The 20364-nt window shown below is 60.6% G+C and overlaps 1 protein-coding gene across 2 annotated transcripts in view; it reads left to right on the forward strand.

Annotated features, from left to right (window-relative positions):
• The window catches only part of GNAO1 (G protein subunit alpha o1), a 171143-nt gene that overhangs the window by 143097 nt on the left and 7682 nt on the right, over positions 1–20364 (forward strand). The window contains exons 5-8 of one of the 2 annotated variants that reach the window (XM_046684293.1): positions 3762–3890; positions 5886–6015; positions 9923–10076; positions 12233–16855. In XM_046684293.1, coding sequence (XP_046540249.1) covers positions 3762–3890; positions 5886–6015; positions 9923–10076; positions 12233–12420 — 601 coding nt within the window. In that variant the 3' untranslated portion in view covers positions 12421–16855. Of the gene's footprint in view, positions 1–3761; positions 3891–5885; positions 6016–9922; positions 10077–12232; positions 16856–20078; positions 20233–20364 lie in introns of those variants that run through there. The other variant, XM_046684294.1, reaches the window with a different exon arrangement.

Below are 20364 nucleotides of genomic sequence, written 5' to 3' on the forward strand. Positions count from 1 at the left end.
CCTCCCTTCCTTCCTCCCTCCCTCCCTTCCTTCCTCCCTCCCTCCCTCCTTCCATCCTTCCCTCCCTCCTTCCTCCTTCCCTCCCTCCCTTCCTTTTTTCCTTCCTGCCTCCTCTCTTCCCCACGTCCACTCCCAGGGTTTTGCTAGATGATTATTTTTAGTTCTTCTGGTGGTTACCTTTATAACTTAAAATAAGAAGCTTGAGTCACTATTTGTCAACTCCCCACCAAGTAAGCTGAGGAATCTGCCTTCCTTCTCCCCCTCTCCTCCTCTGCCCGCCTCCCTCGAAATTTCCCACTGCCCACATCATGGTACGGCACTCTGCTGTGTCGCCCACCGTGGGGTCTTCTGTGTCTCGTCTCTGGGGCAGGTTCCATGCAGGCGGGGGAGGGAACCCACAGGCTGTTGGGTTCGGAAGGGCCCTAAACACTCTCTGGTCCATACTTGCTTTGCTGTTGTTGTTATCGGCTCAATCTTGTCTTCTGACAAAATCTTGGGCCCAACATATAAAACAGTTAAAAGTGCATTAGTTGCAATAGGAGGGAGCAGGAGGCCTAATCAGGCTGTCACAGGGTTCCAGGGGGCGCCTCGTACATCTCAGACTGCAAATGGCTCCCCAAGGTCCAAGCCTCTCACTTTGCAGGTGAGGGCACAGGGCTCCGAGGGGAAGACGGGGTGGGCTCTCGCTCTCAGGGCGCCCTGGGCCTCTGTGAAGTGGCTGGCTCTCCCCTCTCCCATCTGAATGATGGCTCTGAGACAGGTCCCAGGAACCCAGAAACCCGAGCGCAGCCAAGCAGGGGCTGTAAAGACAGTTCTGTGGTTCGGTTCAGGTTGCTTTTTCTCAAACCCAGTCCCCCACTGAGAGTCAGTGCTTGCTGTCCAAGCTTCTCCCCTCCCCTTCTCCCTGCATCCCACCCCCAGGCCGTCACTCCTGCGCCCCGCAGAGACTGCACTGGCAAGGGCGCCCCAGGCCTGTGCTCAGCCTTCGGTGGTCAGGCTTCCTGCGGGGGCTGCAGCTCGCAGCAGCATTGGCCGCCTCCTTGCAGCACCGTCCACTCAGCTCCTGGGCCTCAGACGTCCTCACTGGCCACCCTTTCTCAGACCCCTCACCGCTTCCTGCTGGTCGCCTCTCTGGAGGCCCTGAGTGCAGCCCCTGAGCCTCTCCTGCCCACACAGAGCACCTGGTGACCTCCAGCCTCATTGCTTTAGATTTCTCGTCTACCCGGGCAATGCTCAAATTTAAATGGCCAGCCCAGCCCTCCCTCCTGAGTTCTGCCTACTCAGTGTCCATTTGGGCATCTTCGTGCGTCTCAAATTGATTCTTGCCAACTGGACTCCTGCCCCCTCGCTCCCCCGTACCTGCTCCGCCTGCGCCCATCCTGCCACGAGCAGCTTCCTCTGCCACTCTGAGGCTTTCACTGGCTCGTCCCCCATCCCACTTCTCATCCCTGCACAGCTACCACTGTGGCATGACTGCCACCACCTGTCACCTGATTACCACAGCTCCTAAGGGGCTCCCTGCCCCTCCCTCCCCATCTGCTCTCTGTACAGCAGCAGAGCCATTTTCCAATGCTCTTCTGGTCAGAAGCTTCCAGGGCTCCCATCTCAGAGTAAAAACCAAGTCCTCACAGTGACCCCCAGGCCGTGTGCTGGGCCCCACCCTCGCCTCCATCACCCTGCTCCAGTCCCACTGCTACCTGCTCCCACCACCCATGCTTCCTACCTCACCATCCTTGATGCTTCCTGGCGCCCGCTCCACCTCCCCCACTCCAGGCCTCTGTACCTGTGAGGTCTTCTGCTGCACCCCAGGAGGCTCACTCCCTCACTCCCCTCCGTCTCCACTTGACCGTGACCCTGGCTGAGAAGCACCCCCAACCATGCTGTATCAAGTAACAGCCTCCAGTTGGCCGCCCCAGCCTGACAGCCTGATTCCGTCCTCCTGACACCTACCACCTCCTGACATGGTCTGTATCTTAGGTCCCTGTTAATTATCCCACACAGACACACACACGAAGAGAGGCTCCAGGAAGGTCAGGCTTGTCGTCTTGTTCATTGCCGCGTCCCAACACTGGGACAGCGGGTAGGTGGAACCTACAGTAGGTGCACACTCCACTTTGCTCGCCCTCCCTCCTGGGGACAGCTCCCTGCGTGAGACTCGGCTGGCACACAGAGGCAGAGGGCCAGCTTGTCTGTCTAAAGGAGCTTGGATAGGAGGGCCAAGACCAGAGGCTCCCCAGCCCTGGGGGCCAGCAGGAAACGACAGGAGGGGGTCATTTTGAAACCAGCACCGGCTCTAAGCAGAGGCACTGGGAACGGGGAAGGGACCTGCACAGAGGGGTTGGTAGGATTGCGAGGTGATAGGCGGGGCTTCTCCAGGCTGAGACCAGAGCCCGCACCCACGGGCCTGGGAAGGGCTCTGACGGGGCCGGAGCTTCCAGGTCTGCTCTGGAGCCTCAGTCCTGTCCTTCCACAGAGGAGAGGAGGCTGGAGCCTGTTCAAGAGCACTGGCTCTGGCATCAGGCAGGCCCAGGCTCAGATGCCAGCAGCGTCCCCTTTCCAGCAATGATTCAGGCTTACCCTCCCTGAGCCTGGGAACCCACCATTTGGTTTTATTTCTTTGGGGAAGATTCTCACAAGGATTGGAGCCAGGGCTGGGGTATTGGGTTTCCAGTGGACACCCTCATTGGTGAAGGCGTCGGCTCTTCCCAGCCTCGTAGACGTCCACAAGCCAGGGAGCCAGCCCCCAGAAGGTGCTGGGGCAAGTGTTGATAAAGTGCGGCCCCTCCGCTTGTAACCTGGGACCCCACGTCATCCCATGGCTCAGATACTCAGGGCTCCTCCCCTATGGGCTGTGTGCAGTTCCCCACCCCCAGGCAAGAGGAGTGGGTGGCCCAGGTGGCTCTATAGATGACTGAATCTTCCCGCAGGCCTGGCCTCGCTCTTTCTTAGCTTCCCAGATCCCACCATAGCCTTGGGTTCAGACCTAACCCATACAGACCCCAAAGCCCTTCCGGGTGCTTGGCCTGGACGGTGACATGCAAAGGCCTGGACTGTCTCCAGGACAAGTGGTGGCGTGGGAGGAGAGCCCTCATGCCAGAGACCTGGGCCCCAGCAAGGCCTGGCCACTGCCCAGCTGTGTGGCCTCTGAGCCTCCCTTCCGAGGGCATCAAATGAGAGGATGCGCACAGAGCCCTGGGTAACTCCAGGGAAGTATGGGTCAGGCGGGCGGGGGCTAGGGGCCTCGTGGAAGCACTGCAGAGCCCTGGCCTGAGCGTGCACTCGAGCCTGCTGGCTGGCTTCAGGCCCTGCTGACAGCCAGGCGTGGTACCTACTTTCATTGCTCTCTTTTTTAATCTATAAAATAGCACATTTAACTGGGTTATTAAGGAAGAAACAGGATCCCACATGTCGAGAAGAGAACCTAACTGCTGCCATTGTTATTTTAAGATGAGGAAATGTCACAATGGCATGGTAAACATGTTAGTCTCGTTGAAAAGTCTCATCTTGTCTCAGCGTCCCTGGAACTGTGCACAGAGCCCCTTTCGGTCTGAATTAGATGCTCTGAGAATGTGAGGCCAGGACATAAGCTCCCCACCTGTCACCACCCCACCCCACTGCCCCCGGCCCTGGACAAGGTGGTGCCATCATCCCACTGGTGGCTCTCCAGGGGCCCTGGCAGGACAGGGCTGTGAGCGGGTGCCCAGCATGCCCCAGGCAGTGCCCAGCGCCTGGTCCATGGTCCCTGTGTGTTGCCATCCCAGCTACCTGGACAGCCTGGATCGGATCGGGGCCGCTGACTACCAGCCCACCGAGCAGGACATCCTCCGAACCAGGGTCAAAACCACCGGCATCGTAGAAACCCACTTCACCTTCAAGAACCTTCACTTCAGGTGAGGCCCAAGGCAACTGCCGAGCCCTGGGGCAGGCGCCAGGAGGTGGCGGATGCAGCCTTTCGGCCTCAGCTCATCTGGAGCCCCCAGATATCGCCCTGCCTCGGGGAGCTTTCATGCTGGGACAGGAGTTAGGCATGAGAAGGGGTCATATCTGTCTCTATGTTTGTTTTCACCAAGGGCAGGGGCTGGGGTGAGCAGGGAGGCTTCCTGGAAGAGGAGTCCTGGAGAGTAGAGCTCTGAGGAGCAGGGAGGGTTAAAGGGACAAAGGAGGGGGAGCCTGTCTCTGGGTGACTTATGAGGAGGAAGAGGAGGGGGCGGATCACCCAGGTGGCCCCCGCAAGGCCACCTTGTGGGGAGGGGTGAGGAATGAGGATGGGTAAGCCCAAGCCATATCTGTGACACCCTGGGGACCCACGTAATCCCAGATCTGGAAGGGGCTTAGGGATCAGCTGACCCACCCTCCCCTGGTACATATGGGGAAACTGAGGCCTGGGAAGAGCAAGGCTGCCCCAAGCCCAGGGGCTCTGAGCACCTCAGAACAGGGCCTGAGGTGTGAGGCTGGACTTCTCAGGCTCTGCTGGTGGGCTGTGTCCCCACGTGGGGTAACTTCATGCACTGAGGCCTGGGAGGCCCTGTCCTGCCCCCACCTGCCTTCAGGTGTGGTTCTGGGTGTTGGGTAGAGCAGGAGCGGCCAGGAGGGCAGGGACTGCAGGCAGGTAGAGAGTGTAAGGCCCCATTCCTGGCCCCTGGCCTGCCCAGGAGGGCTGGATGCCAGACCGCTTGCCACCCACCTCCCCAGCCCCTGCTCCTGTGCAGAGTGAGGGGCCGAGGTTCTGTCCCCAGGCCTTGGGCCCATGGGCAGCCTCTCTGCGGGGCCATGGGAGCCACACTGGGCGCGGGGGGCTTCCCGACCTCTCCTGAACCTAGAGTGCAGCAGTGGGCAGACGGCCCCCGCAAGCTGCTTCCTGCCTCCTAGTCGCCTCAGTTTCTGCCACTCTCCCCTTGGGGCACAGGGTGGGCTCCTGGGCTCGGCGCTGCCCACAGGCAGAGTCTGAGAGTAAGCATGTGGAGGGGACCCCGAGGCCATCCATCGGCCAACGGCCTGTATTTCAGATGGGGAAGCAGGAGCCAAGGGAGGCGGGACAGCAGCGGAAGCAGACCTGTCTCCTCCTCCAAGCCCACTCTGGTCTGTGCCTGGGTTGCCCTCCTCTGTCTGGAGGGCCCAGGGTCTCTGTGCACACGGGGTCAGGGCCAATCACACCGGCAGCTGTGTGCCCACAGGCTTCCCAGGCCTGGGAGGCTGCAGACCTTCACTGAGGGCGCTGGGCTGTGAGATTGACCTCTTACTTCCAGGACATCCGCCCCACCTGCCCACGGTCTCTTCCCACAGCCCTCCTGCCCCCTGGAGGATGGCGTCTGAGATGGGGAGAGGCAGGCAGCCCTCTGCAGGGAGAGGTGGCACAGAGCAGAGCTAAGAGGCTTTGTCTACGGACAGACCTGGGTCAGACCCCGGCTCTACCAGGCCTGCTCTCACCAGCACCCTGGGCATTTAACCCCTAGAGGCCTCACTTTCCTTCATGTAACAGGTGACAGTTCCTGCCTGCCTCCCTCCCTAGCTGGTTTGGACATTGCTCAGACCGCAGGCATGAACGGACATGCTTCAAAAGCCAGGAACAGGATGTGCATGTTACCCTGCGAGGAGGGCCTTGCAGAGGCTTTTCTCAGGGGCCAGTGGAGGTGCATCCCTCAGGAAAATGCTTGAGATGCAAGGGCAGGTCCTTGAGTCACTCTGTGTGAGCACAGCCCAGTCATGGGACAGACTGCAGTGATGGCTGCCCCCGCCCGCTGGGTGGCAGTGGTCAGCAGGGCTCCTGGGAAGGCTCAGGCCATGTGCCCAGGCCCCTCCGCCTCCTGCCCCACAGCTTGACCTGGCGTCCCCAACCTGTCTGGGCCCCACCGCCCACTACTCCCAGCTTTCCTGTCTCCCCACAGGCTGTTCGACGTCGGGGGCCAACGATCTGAACGCAAGAAGTGGATCCACTGCTTCGAGGACGTCACGGCCATCATCTTCTGCGTCGCACTCAGCGGCTATGACCAGGTGCTCCACGAAGACGAGACCACGGTGAGTGGCCCTGGCCCGCCTGGCCAGAGGGGGCACTGGGAAGACCTGCTGCACTGGTCTCAGTGGCCCATGGTGGCTCTGGGGCAGGGCCAGCTGCAGGAGCCGGGTTCCAATGTCGGGTGGGCCATGCCCGTTCTCTCTTGACTATATTGCTGGGCAAATAGCTCATGGTATCAGTGCAGAAGAGGCCACCACGGGCCACCCTGGCTCTGGGGCTGTATGCAGGCTGACCACAAACGTCTGCAGACTTCAGGTCTTGGTCAGTGAGAGGATCTTCTGTAAACAGCAGAGTCATAGAGGTCGTCAGGCCAGAGCCACATTAAACCAACCCTAGAAGAAACCAGGGTGCAGCCAAGCAGGCATGCACCTGAGACAGAATTAGCAGTTCTTAGCCCTGACAGCCCCCCCTAGTGCCAGCCGGGCTTCTCCAGCAGAGGCCTGTGGGCCTGGCAGCGGGAAGGGCAGCCGAGCGTGTGGCATGCTGGTAAGTGACGACTGGGGCACTGGGCCCCTCCTTGGAGGACACGAGCCTGGGTTCCCACCTGCCATCAATGAGTCATTCTGTCTGGGGCCTCAGAGAGCTGCCAGCCTGGCTTCAAAGGGGTGCTTACCTGGAGAGAGGGCTGCCCTTCTCTGGGCCGAGTCCTGACGTGCTGCCCAGTTCAGGCAGCACCCTCTCTGCCTCAGTTGCTGTGTCTGTCACAGGGGGCGATAGCCGTCCCTACCTTTTGGGGCTGTGGGCGATGAACTGAGGGAATCACGGGACGTACTTGGAACCGTTTCTGGCACAGCAGCGCCGACTTGGTGGTTGTACCGTCACTGGGACTGTCCTGAACTCGGGGTCCACTGAGCCGGCCCCGTCTGGGCTGCAGCCCACAGGGCGATGGGCCTGTCTGCAGGGCCCTGTGACGGAAGCTGGTTATTGGAGTGGGGCACCCACAGGGTCACCGGAGTCAAGCCCGCAGCACCTCTCGGGGTGGGGCTCCGGGCCTGTGGGGTCCCGCCCTTGGCCTTCTTCAGCGCCTCTGTCTGGCACACACAGACCCTGGCCCCAAGCCTCTCAGAGGCAGCACTGAGGGCTGGCAGTGGGGCTTGAGCAAGGTCTGTCTTCTCTCTGGTCTGTTTCCTTATCAGTCCTGGGCTGCCGGTCCCACGGGGCTTCTGTGAGGGTCTGATGGGCTGTGGGGTGTGGGCCACGGAGGGCAGTGCTGTGGGGAGGAGGCGCCGCCGTCGTGAGGGACTCACTCGGCCGTGGGGCTTTCGGCGCATCCAGGGAGCTGGAGCTGCCAGCTGGGTGGGTGAGTCGGACTCGCACCCCATCCTGGCTCGTCCACCTTCTCTTCCTCTTTCAGGCCCAGCCGCACCCCTGAGTTGGGCTTCAGGAAAGGCCCCCAAGCCCTGCCTTGTCCCAGGGGAGGCTCTGGGTGGCCTCAGCTGTGCAGTTCTTTCTGGTGAAACTGTCATCGTTCTTGGTGGCCTCTGCAGGCTGTGGCATCCAAGGGTCACCCGGAGCGGAGGGTGGGGTGGGAGTAGTCTCATGCCCTGGGTCATGCTTGTACCTGGACTCACTGACCACCCAAAGCCCAGGCCGGCCCCTGGCTGCCCCCAACAATGCGTCGGCACCCAGGGACTGCCCTGGCAGGCACATCTTGTCGACTGCTTTTCCGGCCACTGTTCATGGTCCACTTGGCCTCCTGTGTGGTCTGCGCTCCTCTTGGCTCATCTTTTCTCCTGTATCACCTGGGAGTGGGAAGCAGGGCTGTGCCTTGAGTGCGATGCTGATGCAGCCATGGGTTTCAAAGAGGGTGGAGGGACCCTTCTCACTGGGCAGACCTCTCACCTGGGACCTGTCCTGCCAGGCCTGCAGACAGCTCAAACCAAGTCCCAGGCCATCTGCAGGTGCTCTCCAGCCGTTGCTCGGAGCAGGGCCCACGTCCTGGGACGCTTTCCCTCTGGGCTCCTCCGCCTTCCTCACGCCTTCCTGCCTTACTGTTCCTCTCTCACCTTCCCCACCTCCATCCTGCTCCAGTTTCCCTTGTCCTTCTTCACGAGGGCTGGAGCAGAGGACCTTGGGGAAACAAAGGCACATGGGCCAGGACAGGCTCCTCCTGAGGCCCTTTCCACCCCAAAGCGGGCCACCTACGCAGCCCAGGAAAGAGCAGCAGCCCCTCCAGGGACAGGAATTGGCTTCACAACGGCCCACAAAGCTCGTTGCCACGGTGGCAACAAGAACAACACCGTCACTGCAGAACTAAGCAAACGTCTGAGTGTCCAGGACACGTGGCGGCGTTGGGCAGCCGGGAGCCGACGGATCTGGCCCAGGGCCCAGTGCTGCCTCTGCCGCTGTCCACCCTCTCCGGCCCTCCGCTTCCTCCCCCGTGGAAGGGCCGTGGCGGCTGTGAGGACTGCTGGGCTCGGAGCTGCAGAGTGCCTGTGCTCAGGCCTCCACTCAGTAAGCGGCAATCGTCTGGCTCTTCTGTCCAGGCACACGGCTAAAGGACACGTTCTGGGATACAGATGCTCTGCCCCCAGGAGGCAAGAGGAAGGCCCCGCTGATCAGTCCTGGTCCTCAGACTTCCTCTCTAGCCCTGCGCTTCCCGCCCCGGCCTGGGGTGCGTGTTGGGGCTGCCAAGACAAAGGCGGCTCCTGGAGCTCGGCCAGGAGCCCTGGGGCTCATGGCTGCTTGCCTACTGCCAGCCACCCTGTCCACCTCGCCCTGGGACCCCAAGGGCCTCATCCTGTCCTTGTACCTCAGGCCTGTGGCTCCAGCGGCACTGGGCCTCAGCTTGCCACAACTTCACCACCACCACATCCATCACCACCGCCTGCAGGGCCTTAACTTGCCAAACCAAGGCCAAAACCATGAGCAGAGTCTGAGAGACCCTCCAGGCTGGGCAGGTATGAAGCACCTCCCTCCAGTCGGAACCATCAGCTAAGAGTTGAAAGCAGCAGGTTCTCGGGGCGCCACGGGTGACTTTGCTGTGACTGTCTGCCCTGTCCACTCTTGTGTCCCACACTCCTCACCAGCCACTCGGCTCAGGTTGGTCCTTTCCACCCACCTTCCAGCTCCAGCCACGCAGTGCACAGTCACGGGGCAGCCGTGGCCTCTGTGAGCCTGCACAGGGCCTCAAGTGGACTGGCCTTGACTTCCTGGTCCCAGACTGGTTGAACCAATTTTTCGGGTTTTTTTCTCTCTCTTTCTCTCATAGTTTCTGCTGGGATTTTATCTTCCTCTCTGTTTTAATCTGTTTTGCTGGGTTTCATCTTGGGGTTCCTCCAGCCCCTCTACTGAGAAACCAGCTCACCAGAGCCGCCCCCAGCTCAGCCATGGCCCAGCCAACCAGCCCAGTCCCCCAACCACATCAAGGCCACAGCAAGATCACCCCCCAGATGCTGTCCCCCTGGTGTCTGCTTCCAACTCTGGATTAATTCGAGGATCTTAGTCCTCGGTTAATGTCTCCCTTCTGAATGCGTGCACCCTCCCACCCTGGCTGGCAAAACCCAATGAGACCTGGATAGAGAAATCTGCATGGCCCGCGGTTCCGCGTAGATGTGTTGGATGGTGGTGCGGCCCCACCCGCCCCTGCGTGCATGGTGCATGTCCTCTCCATAAGCCAGAGTCCTTCCAGTGACCTTGCTGCCCCCACCCTGGGTCAGCCCTCTTGGCGGGGGGTGGGGGCAGCATTCCACATCCTGCCCACCCCACTCCACCCCACCCTGTCTGTGTGTGGAATGAAGCAGGAACCACATCCCGTTTGTCCTTGTGGGTCCCCCGTCTCCGTCCCTTGGTGATGCGTTCAGCCGCGTTGGTGGACCTGTCCTTTGCTTGTCCCGCTGTGTCGGCAGCCGCGGTGGGTCGGGGCCCCGGGCGCTGCCAGCCCTCACTTGCCTCTCTGCTCTGTTGCAGAACCGCATGCACGAATCCCTGAAGCTTTTCGACAGCATCTGCAACAACAAATGGTTCACGGACACGTCCATCATCCTGTTTCTTAACAAGAAGGACATATTTGAAGAGAAGATCAAGAAGTCCCCGCTAACCATCTGCTTTCCTGAGTACACAGGTAGGCTCCCAACCCCGCAGGGACAGCAGGAATTCCTGAGGGAGCAGGCCCCTTTTCCAAGCTCAGAACACCTTTACCGCACTCTGCGGATGCACCAGATTCCACCACGGGGAATCCAGCAGAAAACCAGAGACGGGCCTCTCCACCCCAGAAGGTGCTGTAGTAAGGGGGCCAGGCAGCCAGCTGGGCCTTCCTGCTCGGGGGAAGCAGGGTTGCAATTCTGACTCTGCTGCTTACGAGCTGTGTGGTCCCAGCAGCTTCTTGGAGCCTCAGCTTGATCATCTATAAATAGAGATTATCAGTAAGGTGGCGACACCAGAGTGATGAGGGGGTTCAGATCGGGGGCTTTGAGTCAGGCAGCCCAGGGTTCATGCCCCAGCTCTGCCATTCAAGCAGGTCACATGACCTCTCAGAGCCACAGTTTTCATGTCTGAGATGGGGATGATCGGGATGATGTCCACCCTGCCCTCAGACTTGCTGGGAGCATAGAGGAGCTCACGGACGGCAGTGTGGCCACTAGTGCATAGCAAGTGCTCACGAAACCTCTGCTCCAATTATTTGAACCAGGATTTTAACTAACAAGTATTGTAATGACACCTCCCACACGGGCAGTTATGAGACTCGAGTGGCCAGTTAGGGGTAACAGAGGGGTAACCTTGTGGAAGGTCCTAAGGAGGCACAGGCTACCTCTGTTAATGTCACCATGGGTTTACCTAACTGTGGGGTAGGCGGGCAGCCGGGGAAGGCACCCTGACTGGGGCTCCCACAGAGCAGCGAGGGTGGTTGAAATAGACCAAGCGCCCATTGGCTCTTCCAGGTGGCCAGAGCCTGGCCAGAGAGGTGAATGGAACCAGAAATGGGGCATCCCCAGCCTGACCAGCCCCGGGCCCTGAGAGCATAAGAGCAGACAGAGGCCCAGTAGGGTGGGCCTGTGGGGGAGCCCCAGGCTGGACCTACTTCCCCGAGAATGGCCTGGGGTCCATGCCTTGGAACCACAAGCATCACAGCTCAGTCTCCTGCTTCCTCAAGATCAAGCTGACTGCCCCTACAGGCCCCCAAGAGGTGGGGGGGCTTGGCACCCCTCACGGCCACGTGAGCCTCCACTTAGCTGGAAGATGGGGGTCTGTGGATCCCGCCCTGCTGACCTGGGCTGTGACCTCTGGGGCAGCAGAAGTAGGCTGGGTGGGCCAGCCACCAAGGCTGGTTTGGGGCTGAGTGATATCTGAATGTCCCAAGGAGACTCTCCTGCACTTCCGGCCCACATTTAGGAAAGAGCTGTGGTCTGGTAGACCTTCCAGAGGCTGGGACCCCCCCTCCAGATATGCCACTCCCAAGCTTCTGATTTGCACAGCAGCCGCCCAGCGTAGCGCTGTGGCTCCAAAATCCAGTCCTCTCCCTGCCTCCGTCAGCGGGTCATCACTGCCTGCCTGGGCCCGGGCCCTGCTTCCTGGAGCATGTGGAGGCTCCGGCAGAGCCAGGAGTCCTGTTCTGCTCCTCCGCGAACAGCAGCTGCTGTCCTAGAAACCCTCTCTCTGGGCTCCCCCAGGAAGAGAGCAACATGGCCCACCTTGAGGAAGGCAGCACGTCAGCGAGCCAGACAGTCCTCCACCCCTGGCTGGTGAACATGAGGACAGGGAGGGGCGAGGAGAAGGAGGCCAAGGCAGCTGGCATCACACAGTCTCTATCCACCTTGCCCAGCAATGGCCAAGGGAGGTGACATCGCGGCCTACCTCGAGGGTCACAGACAGGAGAGGCCCTCCCTGGGGGGTGTGCGTCAGCCGGCGCCACCTGCCTAGGGGGCGGTTCACACTTCTCTGAGCTGGACTCGCAGTAAGAAGGAACGTTTGCTGTGGGAGTCAGTAGGTGCATATGCAAAAGAAAAACGGGCGTTTCATGAAACAGTGCTTACCCTCAATACAGCAGAGGCACGGTGAGGTTGGCTGTTTCATTTCTGTCCTCATGTTTAGACTGGGTGTGGACTGCTGGCCTGATTTCATGACCTGCTATTGACTGAGCTGACCTGTCAGATTCCCCCCCCATTAGGTCTTCCTTTCAGGGTTGTCACTGAGTGGCCCTCAGTGTCTGCTTCCTGGCCCGGGGCCTGATGGACACGCTGGTGGGGGCCTGGCCTCACCCGCTCCTCCCCTCTCCCGCAGGCCCCAGCGCCTTCACAGAAGCCGTGGCTTACATCCAGGCCCAGTACGAGAGCAAGAACAAGTCGACCCACAAGGAGATCTATACCCACGTCACCTGTGCCACTGACACCAACAACATCCAGTTTGTCTTTGATGCTGTGACAGATGTCATCATCGCCAAAAACCTGAGGGGCTGTGGCCTCTACTGAGCCCTGGCCTCACTGGCCAGCAGCCCACTGCCCTGCCCGGCCTGCTGCCCACCCTCCCCTGGAACCAGAGCTCCGCCTCCTCTCAGACCACTCTCCACACTTGACAAAGAAGCACCAGCAGCCGACACTGAGGGGGGAAGAGGGAACCCTCCCCCGGCCACCCACCCCCAGACATCAGGACACGTGGTAACACCGGGGCTGGGCGGGGTGCTGAGTGTCCGCGGGGCCCGAGTCATCGCTCACCGCCTGCGTGCCGCTCGCTGCTCACTCGCCTCTGCTTCATCTGAGTGTTTTATGGGGGAAGGGGGTGGGGCCAAGGCCACCGTTTGGCCCAGAATGGGCACACCCTATACTCAGTGACTCATTCTTGAAGTCCCAGGGTCTCCTCCTGTCATCTGGGGTTGTGCAGGTGGTGGGGGTGGCCCTGGGGCAGGGTGCTGGGAGGGGCGGGGACAGTGGGAGCCACTGCTCACCTTTTCCTGGGGTCTCTCTCGTCAAGGGCAGCTCCGTCACCGAAAGCCAGGGTGGAACCAGGCCAACTGCGTGTGGGTGTGAAGGCTTGGGCCATGGCGCAGGCCCCCCTCCTCCCTCCCTGGATCTCAGGCCCTGGCGCGAGCCCTTCCTTCTCTGGCCATCCTTCCCTGCACACCCTTGGGGCTCCCATTGCCCTCCTGGGGACCCCTCCCCTGCCTCCTCACAGGCCCGGAAGTGCCTTGGAGACTGACTTATGGCAAAGGCACGGGGTAGATGGTGGGAGGGGTCGTGCCCCACATCTGCACAGAGGGCAAGAAAGAGGTGGGAGATGGCAGGGGAGGGCAGGCTGAGGGGAAGCAGCTCCTGTGTTGACTGGGGTGGGGGCCCAAGGGTGACTCATCTACATTCTCGCATCACCCGGGTCTTGGGCCGCTGCTCCTCAGTGCAAGTAGATGTGCTTTTCCTTCTCCAGTTCAGAGTGAATCCAACTCAAACGATCAGGGCAGGCAGGGGCCTTTTGGTGGGGGTCCTGTAGCTGGGGAGGCCCAGGGGAGGTATGGACACAGCCCCTGCAGCCAGTGCCCCAGCTTCCTTCTATCTTGGTGAAGAAACCAGAGATTCTGTCTGTAGCCTTTGGTGTCCTGCCAGCCCCCAGGGCAGAGGAGGGCAGATGGATGGGAGCACCACCTTGGCGTGTGCACTGCAAGGGGCCCAGGCTGGCTCAAACACGTCAGCCCCCTCCTCTGGAGAGAGAGTCCTAGGACCCCTTGGAGGGGCTTTGCTGCCGATCCCTGAACAGAAAGGAGTGGGATGCCTTCTGGTGTCCCAGGCCAGAACCAACACACCTGTCCATCACTCCTGGATGCCTCCAGTGGGCTGATGCCCCCAGCCCGCACCCCACACAGGCTCTGCGTGCTCATATGGCAGTCTCTGCCTGGGGAGCTGGACATGGGAGGGGAAAGGGCTGCCCCTTGAGAGGCCTCTGGCTCCCTCCCCAAGCCCTCTGCTCTGCCAACCTCCACTCTGGGCTCTGCTCAGTCCTGGGACCAGGCAGGACCCCTTGGACTCCAGTGTAGCCCACTGGCCACCCTGGAGCCAGGAAGAGCCCATGCCAGCAGTTCTGGGCTTCCTGCTTCCAACAGGCACAGAGCTCTGGGTGGGGCACAGGAGACCCAGGGAACCTGCCTTAGTGCCAAGTGCCTGCAGGGATGGGTGCCACTCAGGTGAGCCCTGTCCCTGGCCTGGCCCTCTTTCTACTGCCCCTGGCTTGTGGGAGTCACGTCAGCCAGGCTGCAGGAACCGCCCTGCAGGCCCAGGTGCACCGGGGTGTCGTTTGCCTCATTGTGTGCCATACCTTGTACCAGGTGCTCAGTCGTGGCAGAGGATAGGCTCCTGGAGCCAACAACCTCGGTCTGCCATGGGCCACCAGGGCCATGGAGGCCATTCTGCCCAACATTGAAGACGCAGCAGTTATTTCCTGGCATCACCACCCTGGGTGTGGCCAGCTGAGCTGTGCCCCTAACTCTGCCCTGTGACCCCAGACTCAAAAACAGCTGACAAGAACGGGGATGCTGGCCAAGCCCCACCTCTAAGGCCATCACCCTGGAGGTGGAAGTCACTGGCCCTCCAAGCCCAGGGCTCGCCTTTGCCCAGCTGCCTCCCTCAAACCACAGTGGCCAGGGCACCAGGCGGCATTAGGAGCTGGAGGAGCTGATAGCTTGGGACCTTCCTGCCCTTCCATCCCCTGGGCTGCCTTTTCTTCTCTCAGATGCTCTGCCCTGCTCGGTTTCTGGAGCTGCTCTCGCCCTCCCGCCCTGGCCTGCCAAGGAGGTCCTTGGCTGTCTAGTGTAAGCCCTTGAGGAGAGGGTATCCAAGGCGAGATTCCTCCCTGTCCACTGCATCTGTCATCCATGTCGTCACTGGTGGCTCCATCACGGGGGGAAACGACTAAGTGACATGGGTTTGGCTCCGTCGTGGATGTGGGGGGAAGACGTTGTGAGTGACCAGGTGTGGGTGTGTCTTCATCCACAGTGGCCCCATGTGTGCCCCCGAAGGGGCCAGGTGTAAACTCTGAGTGGCTCTAAGTCAATAGGCCAAGAGGAAAGTGAGTTCTAGCAGGGACACTTTGCCAAGAGAACTGTGCCTGCCGACCAGATGCCTGGGGGCAGTCCTGTGCCTGCGCCGCTGCCCTCACAAGAGCCAGGTGTTGGCCTTCCCACTGTGGACGGAGAGAGATCCCCCAGGCTCTCTGGCCTGACTGGAGGGGTGTGCCCGAGGCCCAGGGAGGGCCTCTGTTGAGCCTGTGGACCGTGGCTTGAGGAGGCTGTGGTCTCCCCCAGCCTGAGCAGAGAGCACAGCTCTGGGCCCCTCGCCAGCAGCTTGGATGTTCTGGGTTCCATGGCTACCTTCTATAGAGGCCCTCGATGCCCGGGGCCCTCGCCCTTTCTTTCCCCTCTGGCCCCAGCAGAGCCTGAGGGCCTGTGGCTACATGCTCCCACCCCAGGGCAGTAAGCAGAAGACCACCACCATATCTGGTGCCAGGAGGCAGCTCTGCCTCCCAGCCTCTCGCCCAGCCCAGCTCCATGCCCACTGGAGGGAACCGGAGGCCCCCTGCCCTCCGTGACTGCACTGGGCACCAGTGGGTCTACCCAGGCAGGCAGTAGCCACAAGTGCCCTCCCCACCCAGAGCCCCCCTAACCAGGCTGTCTGTAACCTACTGACAGGAAGGGGAGGGCCTAGGAGTCCTCCCACCCCAGCCCTTCCCTTCTGCCAGGGTGAACCCTGCAGGGGGACTATCCCCTGCTCCCACCTAACACTGACAGTTTCTATCCCCTCGGTGACGGTGCAAGTTCTTCCTCATCTCTGGCCTGCATCCTCCCCAACTCCTCCCCTTTCGTCTCTGTCTGCCCTAGTACACTCTTCACGCCTCTCGTAAGTAAACCCACCACAATCCGGGCCTCCGTGTCTTTCCTCCAGGCCAGGCAGTGGCCATCCCAGCCCCCTTTTTATGAAGCCTGGAGCACAAAGCCTCTCCGGCTGCACCTGCTCTTCTCTGAGCCTTCTGGAAACCTTCAGGTGCAACCTGGCAGTTCCCAGGAACTGAGGCTGGAGGCTCTGGCTCCGTGACCACCGGAGATTCCATCTGGGGTCCCGAAGGCAAGCAGCACCCAGAGAGTTCCCCCATGTCAGGCCACAAGCCTACCGAGTAAAGGGTCCCAGCAGCCCCAGGCAGTGGAGAAGACACAATGGGCAGACCAGGGAACAGGGCCAAGGTGGGAGCTGCTGCCGTGCGGTGTTGGTCGGGCTCCCCGCTCTCCACTCCCAAGTGACGTGAGTCCTGAACCCAGCCTGCCCAGAGAGCATAGAGGGCCTTCCCTCTGGGGGCTCCAGACAGACCCCACCCCAGGCAGATGAAGGCCCCTGTTGGGGGAGGGGCAGGTTGAGGCTCCCCCACCAGTCCAAAGTCCTAGGCCCTCTGGGTGGGAGAGGGGGTGTCTCTGGAAGGGAAGCTTTCATCCCCAGGCCCAGTGCACCAAGACCACCAGCATGAACTCACACCCCTTTCCCAGCAGAGCCCACAGCTCTGGTGCACCCCTGCTCCTGCGGCTCATCCCTCCTCGCCTCTCCGCCACCCCCTCCCACCCATCTGCTGTCTCCCTGCAGCCTTCACCTCCTGGTCTCCTCGACCCTGCTGGTTCTGCCCTGTCCCCTGGCTTGGCCCCACCGCGGGTGTCCTCTGCCGCCACCCCTGCCCTCTCCCCACCCTGCCGTGGCCTGTCTGCTCCCCTCCCCCACCCCAGGCAGGGATGAGCTCAGGCGCCCTCTCCCTCCTTAGCAAGCCTTCCCTTCGGTGCAGCCGTCCCACCTCCCAGCCCCGCCGCAGCCACCCACCCCATATTAACTGTAATTTTGTATGAAGAGTGACTTGTTGGTTTAATAAATCTCTAGTTAATGTAATAATTTATTGGCTGCCGTAATGTATTTATTAGTCACCTACTGTTAATAAAAAGTGCCAGCTTTTCCTAGTGTTAAGTGTGGTGTGTTGTGTCAGTGCCTAAGGAGCTTCCGCCAGGCGCACCCACACTACACGAGTCCCCGTGCCCTGGGCCCGTCCGGGCCCGGGGGCTGCACTGTGGGCTGCCTGACGGAGAGGGCACATTCCGAGCACTGGCTACCCTGCCCACCTCTGGGGCCTGTCGTGAGGGCAGAGGCTGGTCCATCCCATGCCGAGCGCGCCGTCCCGTCCTAGCATGCTTCTGCCACACACCACTGCCGGGGGTGATGCGGCAGCCGGCAGGCAGGGCTTTCCTACTGCTCTCGGCCCGCAGAAGCCTGGGGCAGGTGGAGGCCTGGGGGAGATGGGAAGGTGGCGGTGGGCAGGGGTGGGTGGCTTCTCTTTTCTTAAATGGTGACATCATTTCGAATGCACTCCAGCCTCTGTGCTTGGGGGAAGCTTGTAAGGACAAGCTGTGCTCTTGGTCCTTGGTGATGGGTTCCAGTGGGTGTGCAGAGGGGTGGTGGTCAGGCCGGCGGGGCGTGGAGGGGATCTTAGTGCCGGCGCCCCACCTCCTGCAGCCGCTCCCCTCCCCACTGCCCTCCCTGCGTCTCCAGGATCAGCCCTTCTTTGCAGGCTCGCTCCAGGTCCTCCCCATGGAACCAGGTCTGACTGCTGCGTGTCCTCTGCCTCCCCCGGCCCCTCCCCACTCTGTGCCTCTCCAGGGTGTGTGCATTGTCTCTCCCCAAGTAGACTGTGAGCTCTTGGAGAGCAGGAGCCTGTGGTCTTCCTACAGCCTCATAGCAGCCCAGCAGAGGGCCTTGCATACCGATCGAGCTGGTATTGGTGGAAAAAGTGCCTGCGTGCTCTGCAGCCCTGGAGCAGGGGGCCGTGGAGTGGCCGAGCCTTCGCAGAGTGGAACTGTGGAGCCCAGGCCAGCTGGCCTGGATCTCTCCTCCAGACCCACGCTCAGTGGCCTCTTGAGGAAGAGACCTTCAGCCCAGCCCAGATGCCAAATGGGCACAGTCCCTACTCTCAGCTCAGCTCACCCTGGAGGCCCCTTCTGGTGCTGGGAGGGCCCTGGGCATATGTCCCTCCACGTCCCCCGACGTCTGTAAACCAAAGCAGTGCTCGGGACAGTCGTGCAGTGGAGTCGGGGGTTTGCTTCTGGCTGTGGTTTTCCAGCGTCTGGTTGAGCAGCTGTGGGACAAGGGTGGCTCTGTGTGGTAGGAGGCCTTTTCCTGTTGACTCCCTGGGTGTCGGAGCAGCTCTACTCTGCCCTCACAGGTGGCCCAGGGAGCCTGAGTGTTCACAGCCCCAGGCCCTGAGCATCGATTCACTTGGCCACCTAGGAAACCGACCTGGTCCTTCTCTGAACAGGCTCCATCGAGCTGGCACAGGCATATGAGTCTGGCTGCTGGCTGAGTGGGACTGTGCAAACGGCCGGCAGACTTTTGAAGGAACTGAGAATGAGATTTACTGGTTGAGGCCAGGGAGGTGATCAGGGCACAGGAGTTTACTGAATGTGTTTAGCAGAGTAAAACGACAACAGCACTTACTGCGCATCGTAGAGGGAATAGTAAAACCGGGTCACTTGTCCTGGGGCTCCCAAGGGGCAACTGAGAACTCGGACTACCCCCTCCACCAGCTGGCCTTAGCCAGAAGAACAAGGGCTGGGGCCGATACCCTTCCAGGTCACTGGTATAATAATGCAGCTGTTGAAACGACGGCTGAAGACACACACAGCCAGTCATGACCTTCTTGTTATTTATTCCTCTAAAGGCCACAAACTATTCCTATCGACTGGAGAAGCCCATTTCATTGCTTGAGCTCTAGATCTGGCCCAGAGCCAGGTGCAAGTCTCTGCTCTTCTGGTTCCCACCTGTGTCACCTCTCGATGTCCCCTAAGGGCTAACGAGGCTAAAAGACATGAGGCAGGTGAAGTGCTGGGCACGGTGCAGGCAGAGTGGGGCTCGGTGACTGGTGGTGGTCACCTCATCTTCTTCCTCTCCCTCCATCTGCTCAGCTAGAGGAAGGCAGCCATGGCAACCGAACAGGAGCTTTGCTCTGCTCCTTCTGCTCGCTCGCCCCTGGGGATGCGCTCTCTCTCCGTGAATGAGGCCCAGCAATGCCCACGCCAGTCCTCTGTCCTTTCTTCCCATGTGTTTCAGTCTTCTTAGGTCAGAGGGAGAGCGCAGCCTGGAATTACTTCTGGGCTTAAGCTGTGGACCCGTGGAGCTGGGTTCGGGGTGGACGAGTTCTCAGGGCTAGGATAGAGTTCTTGGGGAAAATGAGTACCCCAGAGAGGTACATTTCATGGAGGAGCCAGCTTCCTGTACAAAAATGGGTTAGTTCTTAGAGAGACATACTCCTCTGCACTCCCACGAAACATTACTCAAGTTCCTGTGCTTGGCATCCCACAGGAGAATAAGTCAGTCCTTGCCCTGGGCAACAGGCTGTCCCCTCGGATTCTGCTTTATTTGGAGTGCCCATCACATTCACTCATTTGCTAAACAGACTTCATGTCCGCATTGCTTAAAATACCTTGCGGGATCAGCTGTGGCTGAGTTTGACCCAGCCAGAGGAGGTCTGACCAGTCCCCCAGGCCCTCCTGGAGGCAGCCTGGGCAGGAGCACCTCCCCAGAGTGTGGCCCCCAAGGATGCCGGCAGGAGCCTGGTGTGACTTCCCTCAGACCACGGGAGGGGCCTGGTGCCCCTCACCACTCCCAAGACGTCCCCCCATACAGATTGGGCCCAAGAGGAAACGTCCAGACAGGAAGTGCCAAAGCCCAGCTTTCGGGCTCCCATTCAGCAAGCCCCTCAGCACACACACACACATGCATGCAGGCACGCACGCAAGGAGACCCTCCTATGACTCTGCAGTGACGAGAGCCCAGGTCACCCTGTCCTGAGCCACACCCAGGGAGCTGTGGTTGGTTCCCGGTCCCGTCGCTGCCATCAGCCCCAAGACAGCAGGTGCAGATTGCTCCGAATGCTCTGTGCTGTGTAGACTGCGGTTCTGTCATCTGTCCGCCTTCAGAGGAGCCCGTGGGGGCCCAGGAGCCCCTCCTGAGCTGCTAAGTAGCCCAGTTCCTCTCTCTCAAACCTAATTCTCTTCTCTTTCCTTGTCTCCGTGTCTCTCCCTCTCGCTGTCTGTCTTGCTCTCTCTTCCTCCCCCCGGGGGCTGCAGAACCGCATGCACGAGTCTCTCATGCTCTTCGACTCCATCTGTAACAACAAGTTCTTCATCGATACCTCCATCATTCTCTTCCTCAACAAGAAAGATCTCTTTGGTGAGAAGATCAAGAAGTCACCTTTGACCATCTGCTTTCCTGAATACACAGGTGGGTGTCATGGCGTCTCTGTGCAGGAGGAGGCCTCACCCCTGCCAGGGACCTGTGTCCCTTCCAGAGGCGACAACCAACACCAGCTGCTGTGGCTCAGGGACAGGCTGCCTGGCCAGCAGCAACTGGCAT

The sequence above is a fragment of the Equus quagga genome, chromosome 13 (genome assembly GCF_021613505.1).
Source record: "Equus quagga isolate Etosha38 chromosome 13, UCLA_HA_Equagga_1.0, whole genome shotgun sequence".
Classification (NCBI taxonomy): domain Eukaryota; kingdom Metazoa; phylum Chordata; class Mammalia; order Perissodactyla; family Equidae; genus Equus; species Equus quagga.